This window comes from Panthera tigris, chromosome B4 (assembly GCF_018350195.1).
Source record: "Panthera tigris isolate Pti1 chromosome B4, P.tigris_Pti1_mat1.1, whole genome shotgun sequence".
Taxonomy (NCBI): domain Eukaryota; kingdom Metazoa; phylum Chordata; class Mammalia; order Carnivora; family Felidae; genus Panthera; species Panthera tigris.
In genome coordinates, this window is record NC_056666.1 from 136,799,036 (window position 1) to 136,817,724 (window position 18,689).

Genomic DNA, 18,689 nt, shown 5'->3' on the forward strand with positions numbered 1-18,689 from the left:
CCGCCTGCTGAATTGCAGTGGCCCGTCGGGTTAGCGGCTGCTAGATTTAAAACCGTGTGAGGATCGGTCAGTGAAACGGGCGGTGTGTTCATTAAGTGCCTGCCGCTGGTCCCTGGGGCCTCGAGGTGACAGCGAGACACCGCCCCTGCCTTTCGTGTGGGTGGGCCTGGCCTGAAGGTGCTGGGCTGTGTTTTGCTGCCCTTTCCTGGAGCAGCTGCTTTGGGCCGTGCCCTCGGTTGACTCCAGGCGGCTTGGTGAGAAGTGGTGGCTGCGGAGTCCCAGGCAGTTCCCGTGACTGATTGGCAGAAATGAGGGTCTGCGCTTACGCAGTTCTCTGGTCCCCCTTCTCAGCGAGTCGCACTATCGTTAGATTGACACAGCTGCCCTCGGAAAACACCGTTGCAGTTTCCAGGCTTGTGACGTCTGTAGCAGGGTAACGCGCACAGCGGCGGTGGTTCCGTGGCTCACTGCTTTGGAGAAGTTACCTCCTCTTGTGCAGCTGTGTTTCTTCTGTCGAATAGGGGTACGGCTGGTAGCCTCCCCGTGACGTGGCCGTAACTAACTGAAGCGTAGGATGAAGGGAGCAGTGCCTGGCATGCGGTCATCACTCAGTCACTGAGTTGCTTCTGTGCTCCTGCTCTTCCGCGTCCTTGACTTTTCCTCCGGGTAGCACCCTGCAGCCTTTTCACTTCATCCTCGAGAGACCCCGCGACATAGGTGTCATTCTTGCCATTTTCCACGTCGGGATCCGAGGCTTTGTGGGTTAAGGTATTTGCCCTGCAAAGGTGGCCGGCCTAGTGTTTGGACTCAGCGTGTCTGATGCCAGGATCAACAGTCTCCTTCCCCACCACACAGGAATCTCGTATGCCTGTAACTTAGGGATTAGCGAGGTTAGTTCGGCCACGGCTTTGTGCCTGCCTGCATCTTGGTTAGCTTGTCCAGGTTAATACAGGTTTTGGCCTTTATGGCACACCATTCAACAGATGGTATCCGTGGGGCGGTCCAGATGTAAATTCCCAGTTCGTTGGGGCCATCAGCCCTTAGTTGAATTGCAGACTTTTTTTTAAAAATTTTTTTTTTAACGTTTATTTATTTTTGAGACAGAGAGAGACAGAGCAGCAACGGGGGAAGGGCCAGAGAGAGAGGGAGACACAGAATCCGAAGCAGGCTCCAGGCTCTGAGCCGTCAGCACAGAGCCCAACGTGGGGCTCGAACTCATGAACCATGACATCGTGACCCGAGCCGAAGCTGGACGCCCAACTGACTGAGCCACCCAGGAGCCCCAAATTGCAGACATTTTATTTCCAGAAGGAGAGACTATTATTACGTGCCCTGCTCATAGAACTCACGCCCTTACAAGCTCCCCCTGCTTCTTGGTACCTCACTCCAGTCCCCCCACAACCACCTTACCCATTTCAGGGTGGTACAGGTGTGGCTATTAACATTAAGCCTGCATTGGGCACCTGGGTGGCTCAGTCGGTTGAGCGTCCGACTTCGGCTCAGGTCATGATCTCACGGTTTGTGGTTCGAGCCCCGCGTCGGGCTCTGTGCTGACAGCTCAGAGCCTGGAGCCCGCTTCGGATTCTGTGTCTCCTTCTCTCTCTGCCCCTTCCCTGCTCATGCTTTGTCTCACTCTGTTTCTCAAAAATAAATGAATGTAAAAAAAAATAAAAAATAAAAAAAATTGAGCTTGCATTAATCTAAGCAGGACTTTCAGATATAAATTTTGCTATAGAATTTTCCCTTAAATGTATATATTTCCCTTATATGTATATCTCTCTCTCTCTATATATATATATATTGGCTTTTTTTTCTTTTTTAATGAAATGGGAATCCTGATTTTGAGGGCAGACTGTGTAACTATTTAATCAGAAGTGGATCAGAAATAGAATGCTAATGACAGCCAGTGGTCGAGAGAGAAAATTACAGAAGCTTCGGTCTGCATTAAGGGGTGTGTCCGGTGAGCCTGTGGCAGCCCGAGTGAGGACTTCTGGGTTGAAGAAGGATGGGGGACTCTCACACTGATGTGTGACTTTAGATAGCTAGTCTCTGACGTCTCGCTTTTTCGTTCTTCACCTCTGGGAGAGTCACCAAGTCAGTGGGTGAGTAGCACTGGTATTTTGTTCTGTTTCCAAGGAAGTGTCTAGAGTGGTTCCCCTGCAACTGGAAGGAGTCAGGCTTCCCGCATGACATCCCCCGGTCCCTGATCACACGGTACTTTTCAGTACACATGTTTTCTGGCTTAGAAATGGAGGGGCAGATGTAATCCACCGTTAAAATACATGATTTCGGAAAAAAAACTCTTCCTTGAGCTGTTAAGTCCCACGCGTGAGTCCCACATTTTGATGAGACGGATGGTTTTTGATGGTGGCTAGATGTAGGGGGGGTTGGGCAGTTAGATGGGGCCTCTGGTTGGGCCGGCCCCCTTGTAAATGGCAGACGAAAGTGTTTGGACCCACTCCCTAATGATGGGAGCCGTTAAAGGTTTTTATTGACAGATAACAGAATAGAAGTCAGATCATTTAATGAAGTATAACTGATTCTCAGGTGATAGTTAAACTTGACTTGTAGTTTTTTATTTTGAACATTCATGTTCTGGTTTTTCCTCCCCCCCCCCCCCCCCAAATCACTTAAGTCCTCGTCTGCTCTGCTGTCCCGTGTTACAGTCACACAGTAGAGGTGCTTCGCCCGAGCAGGGAGGAGTGTGAGGGGTGGACGGCCTCTGGTGAGCCTGTAATGAAGGCAGCATCTGCATCTATTACCTTATCTGGCAGCTGCCGCTTCCAGGCCTCCCTCCGTGTGTCCCCTGGGACTCCAGGGCCTTCCTGCTTCTGCCTGATGAACTTGGGTACCACCCTGGGCCTACTCTTTCTGTCTTGGACCTCACACAACCCCTTCAGGGTCTCCTCCTCCTTTTTGTGTGCTCTGTTCTGAGTCCACGAGGCGCTGAGTTCCCTGAAACCACAGCTTATGACTTGTCATACCTAGCAGCCGTTGTCACGCTTTCCCAGTTTAAAAAGAATATTTTTAGTGCAGACATCTGGGTTCCTTTTGGATCATACCTAGTAGGTAGCCTCCTCCCCGGCGTTCCCAGAAAGTCGACCTGCCTGGGGAAAGCGGAAAGCCTGGCTTTACGGCCTGAGAGCACCCCATTCATTTTTAAAGCTTCTGTGTGAATAAGGGAAAACAAAAATAACCCTAGTACTGCACTGTTTGTTGTTCTTTTGTACTCAGTTGAGGGGGTCATCTGTTTCATTTTGGATTAATAATTGCTGTAAGAAATCTGAAGGTTTTAGGAGTTTTGAAAACCAGTAAGGTCTGTGTATGATTTTTTTTTTTCTCCCCAGAAGGATGATCTTTCCCATCATTTGGCAAAAATACAGGAAGAGTTTGGTATAGTTTCATTTCATGCTTGAAACTTGCAAATTCTTTTTTTTGTTTGTTTGTTTGGTAAGAAACGCTCCAAGCCTCCTGTAAGTGAATTACCCCTATTTGCTAAGCATTCCTGTCCTTTCTGGTTTAAAAATAAATGAGAATTATACATGTAATCTCAAGTCAGAGCGTAATTTTGAGAAACATCCTGCTTGGTTTATGCTGGATAGATTGCCCTGGGTGAGACTTGTTTTTTTTTCTCAGAGAAGGAAAGAGTTTGTTGAATAGAAATACTTATGGGATAATATAAGTGTTGATGTAAAATCAAATAGGTCTGGTCTTCAGATTTATGTCTTGGTAAACTAAAATGATGAAATAAACAAAGCCAGCCTTCACAGGAAGGACAGCGAAGTGAGTGGCTGAGGCCTGTGGCCCAGGAGTGAGAGCTGGAATCCTGTGTCTGGGTCCTGATGCAGCTCGGCACGTGTGATACGGGGCGTGTGAATTGGCCTCACTGAGCCCTGTTTGCCGTTCTTAGTGCAGGCCAGTGGCAGTGCCTGTCTCTTGGAGTGTCGGTAGAGTAAATGAGATCCGTGTGTGTAAAGTGCTCAGTAGCCCAGGAGTGAGCTGTGAATGGATGTGAGTCCCCTGAACTTCGCTGTTGTTGGTATTGTGGACGTGTTATAACACTTGACAGCGTTTCTGAAATAACTGAATTAAGGGCTCACAGTAAAGGGCATATAACGGGGGCTCGTTTCTGTAGCCACGTCACATCAGAGAAGTCAAGGTTTGAAAAAACACGTAACTGGTGAAGATTGATTTTATTCACAAAAAATATTTGCCCTAGTTAGACATTATAAACAAAGTAAGGAATTTAAAAAATTAAAACATCCTCTTAAAAATGCGCTCTGTAAATATTTTTAGTATGGTGCAATTTCAATATTTCGTATTTATGTAAAATTTTTTTATGTTTCACAGAGTTACCTTGTTGGACCTTATGATAGCGAAAATCGTGGGTGATGAGCCACTGACCAAGGATGACATCCCTGTGTTTTTGAGCCATGCCGAGTTGATTGCAAGCACGTTTGTGAATCAGTGCAAGATCGTGCTGAAGCTGACCTCTGAGCAGCACGCTGACGATGAGGTACGAGGACAGGTTTCATAACCTTGGTTGAGAGAGGGAAAGGGAGATTTTCGGACCTAGTCTGGTCCTCCACGAGAATTTCTCTTTTAAAGCTTTAAAATATAGTGCGTAAGTAACATACGGACTGAGTGTGCCCCACCTCCAAATTCGTATGTTGAAAGTCTGGCGGCCCATGTGATGCTGTTCGGAGGTGGGGCCCATGGGAGGTTTGAGGTCCTGAGGGCGGAGCCCTCGTGAATGGGATTAGTGCCCTTACGCGAGAGACCCCGGAAGGATCCCTTGCCCCTTCCACCACGTGAGGACATGGTGCGGTTGGCCATCTGCAGCCCGGAAGAGGGCCTTCATTGGAACCCAGCCGTGCAGGCACCCTGACCGTGGACTTGGGCCTCCAGAACTGTGAGGCATAAATGTTGTCTCTGAGCCCTCCAGTCTGCGGTGTTCTGTTACAGTGGCCCGAATGGATGAGGACGGTATCCTCGGTTTGGAACAGTTAGGAAAACACAGGTAAGGGAAGACAGTGCCTGTCTTCCTACCATCCAGAGTTAACGACTTGAAACAAAAATCTGGTTAACGTATTTTTCCAGGCAGCTAACATCAAATACATGCATGCACACGTGCACAAACATGTATTCTGAAAAATGAAACCATGCTGTGCTTTTTGTAAGTTTCTGTTTTTTCTTCTACGGAATGTAAGTTTTATGAGGGTAAAAGTTTTGACTCTTACGTTCCTATGTTCATGGTACACAGTAGGCATTTAGTATTGGCTGACTGCATAAACAGTCCATTGTGAATGTCGTGAGAAAAGCCAGGGTAGCATTGTAAGTAAAGAACTTGCCACAGCTTGCCCGTCTGGCATTCAGGTTGTTCCCACTTGTGCTCACTGTCGCCAGGGCTGTGGTACATGCCTTCACAGGTACATCTTTGTACGTTTCCCTCGTATTAGCCTCGGCGTGAAATTGCTGCCTGTAAGGGTGTATCCCGTTTTAAAGCTTCTGGTACACATTTTAAATTGCCTTCCAGAAAGTTTGTTTCTTCTGTCCTTGTAGGAGATTCGCGATCATACACCAGCCTGGTCAGCTTCTTCAAGTATCTTTTTTTATTCTCCTCAAGGCTGCCCTGGATCATTCGAGTCTTTACCAAGGGGATGGAAGCTAGTTTATGCCGATTCCGCTTCCCTTCTCTTTGCGTGAGGAATTCTCTTTATTTTTGTCTGTCCCATCTTCCTTCCCCCCTGTCTTAAAGTTAGAATGGTTCTTTCTCTGGAATACTACTCAACAGTAGAAAGGGATGTGTTTGTCACACAGGCAGAGAGGAATCGCAAACCTGCTGCATGAGGGTAGCCAGAGTAGAGCGCGAAACTTACCAATAATAACAAAGCCTGCGAAAGGTCATCAGGGGCTGGAGGTGGAGGGGTAGAATTGATTGTGGGGGGCACGAGGGAACGTTTTGGGAAATGGAAAGGTTGTACCTGGCTGTGTATGTCGACACAACTCTGTAGCATACACTCAAGATGGGCGTATTTTTATTGTGTCAAGTATACGTCCTCGGTAACACTGACGTCTGTGGGAATGATGGGTGGGAGGGGCTGCCCTCCACAGGACCACCCACCATGCGGATCCATAGCGTTTTCCAGGGAGCTGTGCGTGATGCCACGAACCTCTTAGCTTCCCTTGTAACCGCGGGCCGCGGTTAGGACTTCACTGTGACGGTAGATTTCCTTCTCGGTGAATGTACCGTGTTTCAAGGTTACTTTGCTGTGGATTTTCTGTGCCGCGTTCCTACAGACCACATTTGCGCTCGCGGGCAAAGCTGGTACTTTCATTCTCATTTCTGTGCTACAAGAGCCAAATCTCGACTTCCTACTGCCTTTCCTCCCTGGAGATAGATTTGCCTTTGTTTCCAGTAGGAGGAGCAGTGAGCTGTGCTTCTAAAAAGTTTCAAAAATCAATTCTCCAGGAGACAGAAAAGGAACTAAAACTTAGTACTTGGTTAAGACCCAGCTTTCAACTTTTTCAGGGCACTTGTATTTATAGTACAGATAATTTCAATATTGTCATAAGAAATGACCTGATGAAACTAGTTTTTTTAATGTTTATTTTCTTTGAGAGAGAGACAGACAGACAGTGTGAGTGGGTACGGGCAGAGAGAGAGGGACACACAGGATCGGAAGCAGGCTCCAGGCTCTGAGCTGTCAGCACAGAGCCTGACATGGGGCCCAGACTCAGACACCACAAGATCATGACCTGAGCCAAAGTCGGATGCTTAACCAACGAAGCCACTCAGGCGCCCGATGGAACTTTCTATATTGAGGAAAGTTTGTGTATTTCTTTCAGATAGTTTCATTTCTAAGATGGGAGGAAATACTGTATATTAATAGATAGAAATTAACTTAAGTTTATTGACTTATTTTGAGAATGAGCAGGCAGGCGTGGGGCAGAGAGGGAGAGAAAGAATCCCAAGCCGGCCCCGTGCTGTCAGCACAGAGCCTGTTGCAGGACTGGAACTTACGAACCGCAAGGTCATGACCTGAGCCAAAACTATAGGAGTCAGACCAACTGAGCCACCCAGGTGCACCAATAGATAAAAATGTATAGACCGTTTTCTTTTGAGAACTGTCCTATCTTCCTTCCCTTCTGTCTTAAAGCCAGAACGGGTAGAATGGTTCTTTCCCCAGTAGTTCACTTTTTAAAAACTCATTAACCCCTACCCTCCTGATTTGTGCACGTTACCGTATGTGTGTTCTCCTTTAAGTTAGAAGGTTTTAAAAAAGCCACAGTAGTTTTTAAGAAGACCTCTAACCTCAATATTTCGATATACCCTATAGCCAGTGGCTGCCGGGGCTGGCCTGTACTGACTTCTGAGTCCATCGTTAAATGTTCGGAAACTTACACCGTGGAAACAAGCAAATGCGCTGATCGGGGCTCCCCACTCCTGCCTCCTCTCCCTGTCTCCCCCAGCCAGCAGACAGCAAACCACCGCGTTTACCCGGCTGGGGTATCCGTAGGACAGGATACCCAGGAAGGTTCTTACCATGCTGCGGCTGAAAAATTGGAACGAAAAGTCGTGTTTGTATCATCTGTGTGTTAATTTACGTAATTGTGTGCCTCTAAAATCCTGAGGGTTGTTTTTTTTTTTTTTTTTTTTTTTTTTCCATGCCGCCTTAGTGAAAATAGTCTTAGGTTCTCACATTAACGTGCGTGCTTCTGCCTTTGGTATTTTGCGTGTACTCTTTTTTCTAGTTTCTGATACATTTTTGTCGCTCCTAGTGTGCTGTTTATCTCGTAGGACTGACGGGTCAGTTAGCTTTGTCTCGAGCCTTCGTCTTGTTGCTTGTGGTGAGCCTGGCCTTTCCTCTGAAAGTGAAAAATATTTCCTTCAGTTTTGTATTTTCTTGTATTTGTCCATTAGGAAAATGATGTTCGGGTTGTGGGTTTCTCATCCTGTTTCCCTCCGCGTTCCCCAGCTTCAGTCGTAATATGTTTCTGTAGTAGGCATTTGAACGAGAACGGGTAATCTTTTATTCCACAGACTGATAAGGGATTAAATATTTGTGCTATGCAGATAATACTTGCTTATTAAATAAAAAAAGTTCACACCGAAGTCAGCGAAACAAAAAGTCCTCATTCTCGCCCAGCCCTCCTGTCTTCTGCGGATATATTAGCGTATACTTTTTTCTTTTCCTTTCAGAGTTTTTTGTACGTACACGCCTGTGTTTTGCCTCTTGGTTTGTTCCAGTACTGCTTTTTCTGTGTGTCTTGTGCACTTCCTCCTCCTTCACAGGTGAACAGTGTCTCACTAGATCGATCTGCCAGAACTTTCTCATTGACCGTCTGTCAACATACACCTCAGTTGCCTCCAGGGTTTTGTTTTAAAAACCTTTTCACAGATAATGCTCCGGTGTAGGTGTCTCTGCAGTTTTGGACCAGCAGATCTGGAATTATAAATTCCTGGAAGTCGAATCGCTGAGTCAGAGTCTGTTTATTTAAAAATTTTAGGAATATTTCTAAATGCTGTACCAACAGAGCATGAGAGTATGTGGGTTTGCAGCCTTTCACTAATCTGATTTGATTACCATTTCTCGTTAATTGTTTCGTTGTCCAGCATGTTCATTTTTTTGTGTGTCAGTTTACCTTTTAAAATAAAGTTATTAGTGAGCATTTTCAGAAAATTAGTGTTTTTGTCACATATGCAGGAAACTTTTCTTTCCCCAGAGTTAATTGTTTGTTTGAATTTATTTATGATATTCTTAGCCTTTTAGAAGTTTTAATTTTTGTTTTTAATCTAGTTAGGCTTACCAATTTTATCCTTCTGGTTTCTGAAGTTTTTTTAGTTTTTTGTTTTTGTTTTTTTTACATATTTTATAAAGCCATCTCCAGTTAGACTGTGGAAATACGCACCTGTATATTTTAGGGGTTTTTTTTTTTTTGGTATTCTGTCCACATTTTTAACTGGCCTTGAATTTATTTTTGAGTAAGGAGTGAAGTATAGATCCAAGTGAATTATTTATGTCTTGATGATCCAAGAGTATATAATCTTTGGTAAAGGACGGCTTGGATTTGAATCTTGATTTCCTTTATCATTGGTGTCTGATCTTCATCTTGGAAAAGTTACTTACCCTCTGTGCCTCCGTTTCTATACCAGTAAGATGAATGGTATTTTTTTTAATGTTTAGTTATTTATTTTGAGAGAGAGGTGGGGGTGGGGGGGAAGCGCGTGCGGGAGTTCGCACAGGGGAGGGACAGAGAAAAAAGGAGAGAGAGAATCCCAAGCAGGCTCCGCATCGTTAACACAGAGCCCGACGACATGGAGCTTGGGGCTAGTGAGATCATAACCTGAGCGAAAACTAGGAGTTGGACGCTTACCGACCGAGCCACTGAGGCACCCCAAGACAAGTGGTATTTCATGTAGGCATTTAGTATGCTGACTGGTACATAGTGTTTCCCAAATATTAGCTGTTAATTGTTGTATCAATGCCATTTAGTGAGTAATCTCATCCTTTCCATTAATTTTAATGTTACTTTTGTCATATATTAAATTCTTATATAATTTTGGATCCCTTTCTGTATTTCCAACGTTTTACAGAGAGAACCAGTGAGATACCAACAACCGTCAAAGAAGTCAAAGAGCTACGTGTTTTATAGGCACTGAAGGCCTGCTGGAATGACTTAAACATAGATGCAAACGCTGGTCTGCGCACAAGGCAGTAATTAATTACATTCCAGCCAGACACAAGTGATCTGCCTCTCTGTAGATAAGAGTCATTTGCATAATTATCAGTTTTCCCCAACGTTAAATTTTGTAAGGGTGAAGTTAATCTCGCCAGATGGTCTAGATGGGAGACAAATCTTTCTTCCCCCTCTTGTGTCCATTGCAGAGTCCTGTTCCTTTGATGTGCCTGTGTCTTTTTTCCCCAGAGCCCAATTTAATGAATATGGTTTTATAATACTTGTAAGTAGCAGAAGGACATCTCACTCATTCCTCTTATTTTTTTATTATTTTTTAAGTTTATTTATTTATTTTGAGAGAGAGAGAGAGAGAGAGAGAGAGAGAGAGAGAATGAGTAGGGGAGGGGCAGAGAAAGGGAGAGAAAATCCCAAGCAGGCTCTGTGCTGTCAATGCAGAGCCCGACTCGGGGCTCAAGCCCACCAACTGTGAGATCGTGACCTGGGCCGGAACCAAGAGTTGGATGCTCAACCAACCGAGCCCCCAGGCGCCCCATCCTGTTTTTTAAGAGAATATTTTTCCTAGCTGTTTTTTCATTATTAGTTTCCAAATGCACATTAGAAACACATTAGTAATAAAAGGATTCTAATGACTAAAATTCGGAATGTGTTAGGTGGAGATAAATTAATTTTCACTGGGGTTGATTTCAGTTAATGTCCTAGAATTTAGGAGCTGGAAGGAAACTTCTAGATTATCTCTTCCAACCCTCTGATTTTACTGTTATCTCTTTATCATGGAAAATTTCCAGCAACTAAGAGAAAAAAGTATCCTGCAAGCCCATGCCCTGCATCAGCAGCTCTCCTCTCCGTTCATTACTTTTCTTGTTTTGTCCACAATCCCACCGTCCGCCCTGCGTTGAAACAAAATTCCCACGTGTTTCATCAGCCCGATGTTTTATGTGTTAAAAGGTGATGAGTCACACAGAAGTAAACTACAGTTAGCACACACCTAAAAAATTAGCAATGTAATTATAATACTCAGACTTTTCCCATTATCCAGTAATTTTGTTCTAGTTTATTCCTTTGAATCAGGATACAAATAAAGTCCATGCACTGCAATCAGTTGCTGTATCTCAGATATCCTTTAATATCTATGGTCTCCTTTCTTGCCCGGCCCCCCCCCCCCCCCCCCCCCGCTAGTTCTTTCTTTTTTTTTTTTTTTTTTTTTTGCGACTTCTTGATGGAAGAAACTGGGTTGTCTTACCTGTAGAGTTTTCTACAGTTTGGATTTTGAGTGTAACTCCATGGTGGTGTTTAACATATTCTTCTTCTTTTCCTGGCATTTCCTGTGACTGATAATTAGTTCCAGAAACCTGTTCACATTTGGTTAGGTTTTTGTGTCTTTTTTTTCCAATAGTGTTTTATTGTTGGCGATGAGTGCCTTCATCAAGAGGCACGTGACGTCCGGTTGTCTCTTTCTGTGATGTTAGCACTTGTAAATGACTGTTCCCTAGATCCCTTCATTCTTTGGGCATTGCAGATGGTGGTATCTTGACTTTTATCATTCAGAAACTTCTCTTAATCCGCTATTAGGTTACCCACAGTACACCGTGTTTATGAAAAGTACAACAAATGCTTGTTTTTTTCCTCCCCCTTTGATTATCAGTCTTCAGAGTAAGGAGTTGGTTTTGTGGCATCATCCCGAGATGATGAGTGAATTGTTTAGGTTTTCATCACCATCGTGAAGTCATGGTTTTAAAGCCACTTGATTTATCTTCCGTCCACTTTAGCTCTAATTCTTCCTGATGTCCTAATGTGCCATTGCTGGCCAGTGGGACCTTCTTCAGGTTGTTTCTGGTTCCTTCTGACGGGATCCCGATAGTCGCTCCTAGTTTCTTTGCTCTCTCTGGCATGTATTCTGCCCCAGCCCTCGAACCGATCAGCCTCTTCTGGAAGGAGGAATGGTATCTGGCGATGACAAACAAGGCATTAAAAATATGCGTTGTTTCTTGCTGTTTATTTTGAGATTTCAGAATGGTAGATTAAAATATTACCTTTAAATCTCCTAACTGGAGAAAAATAACTACACAGTTAGAGTTAACCCATCCGAGTAATTTATTTTTCTTTTGAAGAATGTTATCTTTATGACCTAAATGTATAGCATCTACCACATTTTGTCAAATAGCGTGTACTTTAGAAACTAGGGTCGAAATCTGCAGAGGATTGGATTTTTGACGTTTTATTCAGATTACCTAATGCCATATGGTTGGTAGTTGGTAGTCTCTTGTTCGTGTAGCCCATTTGATGATCAATTATTACGTGAACTGACATTTTCAAATAATACTATCTTTCTCTACCTTCCACCATACTGCATATGTGAGTTTATATTTCCCCAGAAATAATGCAAGTTCCTGCAGCCAGAGTTCTTTCGACCACAGCATTTTACAGGATTCCTGTGGACAAGAAATTAATGTATTTCATGGGATATTTGTATCTTTAAAGTAGAACTTGCTTGCTGGGAACACTTTAAAAAGAAAGTATTTGCATAAATGTTATGTACGTAGCTAGTAATTTTGAACATTTGCTCCACTGTTGGAAGGTATTTTTGCTTGAATAAGAACTTTTCTGCCTCTTTGCTCCCGGAAGACACATAATGACACATAATCTTGCGTTCTTGATGGCTGATGCTGCTGGTAGTGAAAATGATTATTCACGTACATTTTTAATACTTCTGTCTCATTCGTGATCGTTTTGTCTCTCTCTTCAGACACTCTCCACAAGCACCACCTCTTTAGTAGTTACTGTAATATTCCATCCTCTTACCTTACTTGTAACAGTTGCAGACCATGTAGCTTGACTTAAAAGTCACGTTTTCTGTTTTTAGGAGGCGTTGGCCACGATTAGGCTTCTCGACGTCTTGTGTGAAATGACCGCCAACACCGATCTGCTCAGCTATCTGCAGGTTTTCCCTGGCTTGCTGGAAAGAGTGATTGGTGAGTGAAGTGTCACCCTTATCACCATGTTTCATTGAGGAATCCTCGGCTCGTCACACTGAAATAGAAGTGCAAACACAGATCCTTAATTTTCATTGTATTGGTATATTTTTGAGATTATTTTTGGAATAGTCTTTCTTAACAAGAATCATTGTGTTTTGGTAACAGCTCAGGCTTTTGCCACTCACCTGCTGTGTAACTCAGGACGCCTGGTCAGTAGATGAGAGACCTCACACGTGTTCCACAGGCTGCACCTCGTGGGCGTCTCCTCAGGGGTGTGTGGTGCGGGGGGTCGTGATGATGGGGGTAGTAGTTTCAGTGATGATGATGGTGCCTTTTATATCAGTTTTCCAAGTTTGCTAGTAGATTTTTCCCAATTACCTTCAGGCACACAAAGAATAGTGCCCTACACATAGTAATTATGCATTCCGCTCTTAGAAGAAAATGGTTTTACACAAGAAGCCATTGTCTGGAACACCGTCTTTGCTAAAAAGCTGTTTGCAGCATAATTCAAGTAGGACCCGTTCCTTGTGGTTAGCCATGCTTATGGTGTTGTTATTTGCTGTTCTCTGTTTTTTTCCTTTAAAAAAAGATCATATTTCTGGTGGAGATGCGTTCTCCAAGAAGGATGAATTGTGTCTAGGTGGGCAGACAAGCCAGCAGGGAGCTGTAGAAGATACTTAGAATCTCATGTGAGTGTTTTGTTTTGAGTGCAGTGCTTTTAGTGGTGATCAAAATAAAATGCCACAGAGCTGCGAAACAGAATCATTGTTGAAACTCGTGCGTGCAGCCAAGGCAGCCATGGGCTGTCCACCCGACTCTGCCAAATTACTACCCTCTGTGAGCTTGAGTTCTTCGTTCTGACACGGAGAAAATGATACTTGCCTCTACTAGGTTTGTTGAGAGTGTTAAATGAGAGAATGTGGAAACACGTCACTGCAGCTTCTGGAGGATGATCTCTTTTCGTGTGCTGTCTGAGAGGCATCTCACAGAGCATTACAGTGTTACTCCTTTTGAATGGAGCCAAAATAGATTTCTGGAGACTACATGCTGCCTTCTGACGATCTGCACAACGAGAAAAAAGTCAGCATACTTCTTGGTTTCTGTCCTGTGGCTCACTGCAGAATAGGTATTGCATTTTAGACTCAGCGGACTGTGGTTGTCACATGAGTTCCTTCATAAAGAAAGAATGTGGGGTTGGAAACCTCCTTATAAGAAAGATTGCAGAAAATTTTTAGCTAACTTTCCTTTGTGGATAGAAAGTCCAAGTCGGGATGATCCCTGTGGCTTATCTCCCCAAAACCCGAGTCATGGAAAAATTTAAAACGAAAGAAAGAGTCTTCTACTTTTCATTTAAAGAAAGCTTTATTTTATAACAGTAAAAATTTTCTTCTGGAAAAGAAAGTTTATTGTTTTTTGTATAGATCTTTTACGACTGATTCACGTGGCTGGCAATGACACTACGAACATCTTCAGTACCAGTGGTTGTGTAAAAGCAGAGGGTGACGTCTCAAACGTGGCTGAAGGTTTTAAGTCTCATCTTATTCGTCTGATTGGAAATCTGTGTTACAAGAATAAAGATAACCAAGACAAGGTAAGATTATTTCTGAGGATGTTTCATATGTATATGGCTTCCTTTAGAATGTGATATTTAGGATTTAGAATATGTACACTTTTCTGGAATGAAAGTTTGCTTAGAAGGTAGTTGGAGATGCTGGGTATGTGCATATATCCCACAGGTAGGCATAATGTGGCATATTTGTTTATATCAGGGTTTGTATTTTTATAGTGTTGCTTTGTATGTGTCCTCCGTGTGTTTGAGTCAGTCTCTTTTCTTTTTAAAAAAATTTTTTTTTTTTAACGTTTTTATTTATTTTTGAGACAGAGAGAGACAGAGCATGAATGGGGGAGGGGCAGAGAGAGAGGGAGACACAGAATCGGAAGCAGGCTCCAGGCTCTGAGCCATCAGCCCAGAGCCCGACGCGGGGCTCGAACTCACAGACTGCGAGATCGTGACCTGAGCCGAAGTCGGATGCTTAACTAACTGAGCCACCCAGGCACCCCGAGTCAGTCTCTTTTCTTATAAAGTATCAATGTTTGTCCAGAGCCTGGGCATTTGAACACATTCTTACTATCACGTAGGAAATAGCCAATAAAAACAGGTATTTAAAATGCTAGAAATTTTCAAACACACAGTAGATATGTAATAAACGGTAGTTATGGGCCATTATGTTAGTAATAAAAAAAAAACAAACCCTTAAATCTGTGACCAGCATTTCTGGATGATTGCATCATAAGCATTTCTTTTAGATATTTTGAAACTGATACAGTATGTAAGTATTAAGTCTTTGGAAACTCAATAAACTGCCCCTGGAAACCTCTTTTGTGCTGAATAGCTTAGGTGGAACTACACTGATACATGAAAAGATGAGAAAAAAGATGGCAGGAGAATTGGACCACACGCTTAACACTGAATTAGCCTGCTTCTATTTCACTGGAATTTTCTTCGGGTGGCACTTGTTTTGCCTGATGAAATAGATCAATGTATGTGTGACAGATCTATTTTTTCCAACATGGCTGCAAACTCATACCTGGAATTTGACTCTGCTATTCTCCCATCAAGGATTAGCATTTATTTCCCCATTCTCCTCAGTGTGATGACTAAAGCCCCGTGGCTCCTCTGAAGAGTAATATATGGTGGGAGTGATCTTCCACCATTTCTGATACAGCCGTTGACTGGTCTTGGAGATTCCGTTTCTAGCCTCTTAAAAGCCAGTAACCGTGTAAGATGTGCGGATTCCCTGCGATCACTGTGCCGTGATTTTGCCAAGTCTGCCTGGAGAAGCCCTGGAGGATGAACCGTACTGAGGAGAGTGAAGGAGACTAGTCAGGGAACGCCAAGGCAGCAGACGTGGGATCAAGAAACCATCTTGGAAGGTTTTTGGGTAGTTGCTCAGATCCTTAGTTCCAAGCTCAATTCCCTAGTTGCACGGCAGAGGCCACATGAATCGGAGACAGCCTGCCTGACAGAGCCCTTTCTGAATTTGTGACCCGCAGCGTTGTGGGAAGAAGTGAAAAATTGGGGGAAAAAAACCAAACACCAAGTTGTGTGGGTTCTGCTTCTGTTAATGGCCCTGTGTGCTGGTCCTCCTGCAGATAATACTTGTAAACTCTGGACAAAAGACAGCCCTGTGAACATAATCAAATTTGACACAAACCGGCAGGTTTGGGAATTGAATTGCCGCTTGGAAGAAGGGAGCAGCCCCGTGTGTGCTGTGCAGGACAATTATTAGAACTCTGAAAGAAAATCTGTACTCCCTTCACCTTCAAGATGAAATGGACAGTTTGGAGTAATCACAGCCGTTGGAAAGCAAAGGAGGGACTCCCAGGTGGGAGAAAGCAAGCCCCGGATTCTGGGCACCAGTCGCCTGAGTCCATGCCGATGCCTGAATCACACATGCAGGGCAGGCTCCAGGCAGCTGAGCCAAGGATAAAACGATTGTACTGAGATTTGAGCTGCCGTGCCAGAGTTTACAGTTTAACTCCATCCAAGATCATTGCTTGCTAAAACAAAAATATTCAGCATTTTCTAGAGGAATAAAATAGAAACCAGAGTTTCTGTGGCCTAGCATTCGCAATGTCCAGGATACAGCCCACACTTACTGTAAGCACAAGAAAGTATGCCCTGTTTTCCAAGAGAAAAAAGATGGCCAACAGAAACTGCAGGGACACAGACATTGGGTTTAGCAGACAGAGGTTTTAAAGCAATTGTAACTATGCCCAAGGATGTAAAGGAAAATATGCTTCTAATGAATGAAAAGATAGTGTAACTCAACAGAGAAATAGAAACTAAAAAAATACAAATAAAAGTAAAAGGGCCAAATGGAAAATTGAGAACTGAAAAACACGGTATCCAAAATACAATTTGAAAATTTTACTGAATGAGCTTGACAACTCCAGAGAGGTGACAGAGGAAAGAGTCGGTGTGCTTGGAGATAGAACCATAGAAGTCATCCGATCTGAAGAACAGAGAAAAGGTTGACAAGAAAATGGTCATCTGACGTCTCAATTCTGTGTGTTGTGCATCGTTGATCATCGGAATCATTTCTACAGGATGTGGCACGGAACCAGATGCCAGATAGCTAGCTCAGATGTGCATCTAGCATCTCGACTCCTCCCCACTTTCAAGCAGGTATGAGTGAAAGACTACTAGTCCCCTCCCCACCCTGGAAAGTTACTGGCCCGATTTTTGTGAGAGAAAGGTGATCGAGAATAAGAAACACTTTGCCTTTTTAATGACCAAGACTGCCTTTCTTGAGGAGCACAAAAGAGGTGGCTTTTCTTGTGTTTAACTATTCTTTTGTTGCTGATTTGGACAGGCCTCTTATAGGAACAAAATGTAGTAACCCTTAAAAGGCTTGTGAAATAACTCACTCAAGTCAGGATCAGGTTGCACCATAAGTAAATCTGGAGTGTGCCCAAGTGCCGCTGTGGAGAGGTCATCGGGGCCCACAGGAAGTCGGTGGTATGTTCCTTCACGTGTGTGATTGCTAATAGCCCTCCTGGTTTCTGAGCAAACATTCTCGAAGGAATGAGAAAGGTCATTCTCTGAGTAGAAGAATGCCCCTGTTGCCCCTGCTTTCTTACTGTGCCAACGAAGTGCCTTCCCTGAACCCATTCCTTCTGGGATTTGTTTCTCCTTCCAAAGAATCTGCCACGGCGTCACAGTCCTAGAAGCTTCTTCATTCTTGTAGTCAAATCCTGGTTCTCGCTGGCTGTTAGACATTGACCTTGGTCATTGTTGCCTCCAGGGAAAGCAATCACACGCATTAAAGATAACTTTAGTCGCGGTGTTAGAGAGACAGAGGATTATGCGGCGTAGCGGGTCTCTATCACCAGGCTCTTGCTTCCACCCAGATTTGGGCCCAAAGGGAAATTTGGCTCTGTCTCTGCTCTTAACTCTGTTTGAGTTAGGGGGATTTTGTGCCACCTAATCTGATTTGGTTCATTCTTCACCCAGAGGAAGGGACCGATACCCTGTTGAGTGTTTCTTACGTCCCAGCGTTGTGCAGAGTGAATTACATGTGTTACCAACTTGGATATTTGTATCAACCCCGAAAAGCAGGCTCTGTTAACCACATTTTAGGAGAGGCCACCAGGTTGGTGAGTTGCCCGGTCCAGAGTAGTATTTAGATTTGTCTGACTCTGAGCTCCTGGGCCTGTACCATCATGCCTGCCTCTCATTTAAGAGCGTTCCGGGGTTTGCAAGAAGAGGTTTACAACAGGCTTCCTTCCTGATGGACCTCAGACCGAAGGTGCTGGCGGCTGGTGAGTCTGCATCTACTAGGCCAGCCGGGCCCCTTGTGCCCAGTCTTGGCTCAAGTCTGGCACTCCCGGGGACTCGCACCTCTGTCTCTGATTCATCCACTCGTCAAATGTGAATGTTCCCGGCTGTGGGGACCTTTTGTTGGATGAAACAGACGGGTATCTCTTCTGTGAAGCTTCCACTCGAGAAGCATCTAGGGCCTAATTATCCTTGCCTCTTTGAACTAGGATCCCAAAATGATTGACAGATTTTCCTAGATCTTTGTGCACTGCCTGGTTGCTTGGAGGTCTGATCAGAAGCCGTTTAAGCCCAGCTGGGTCTCTGTGCTTGTCCGCGTAAGTTCATTCTTTGCACTGAATGTGGGACCCCCACCTGGATGGCACCCTTTACGGTTGTGGGGCCCTTTCCCTGTTATAAAGATCCTTTTATCTACATTCGTTTAGTGGAGGCTTCGGATGCCTCTGTGGAAAAGGCTAAAAAGACACCATCATCATTTTCTAAATGAGGAAACCAAGGCTCAGAGAGACTGTGATTTCGTTCAGTTAGCATTTTTCGCATAGAAACTCCTGCTGCGCGCTCTGGAGGAGACTGAGTCACCTTCGTAGGGAGGTCTGCGTGGCACCGGTACCTCTGACGAAAGCCCCTGTGGCCCCCCCTCCCGTCCGCGAGGAGCAGGTGAGGTGTGGTCCTGT

At 44.3% G+C, this 18,689-nt stretch overlaps 1 protein-coding gene across 2 annotated transcripts in view; it reads left to right on the top strand.

Moving 5' to 3' along the window:
- Positions 1-18,689, top strand: part of ATXN10 (ataxin 10) — a 166,791-nt gene that overhangs the window by 60,554 nt on the left and 87,548 nt on the right. For both annotated transcript variants that reach the window (XM_042993531.1, XM_042993532.1), the window contains exons 7-9: positions 4,351-4,516; positions 12,563-12,671; positions 14,096-14,265. In XM_042993531.1, coding sequence (XP_042849465.1) covers positions 4,351-4,516; positions 12,563-12,671; positions 14,096-14,265 — 445 coding nt within the window. The remainder of the gene's footprint in view (positions 1-4,350; positions 4,517-12,562; positions 12,672-14,095; positions 14,266-18,689) is intronic.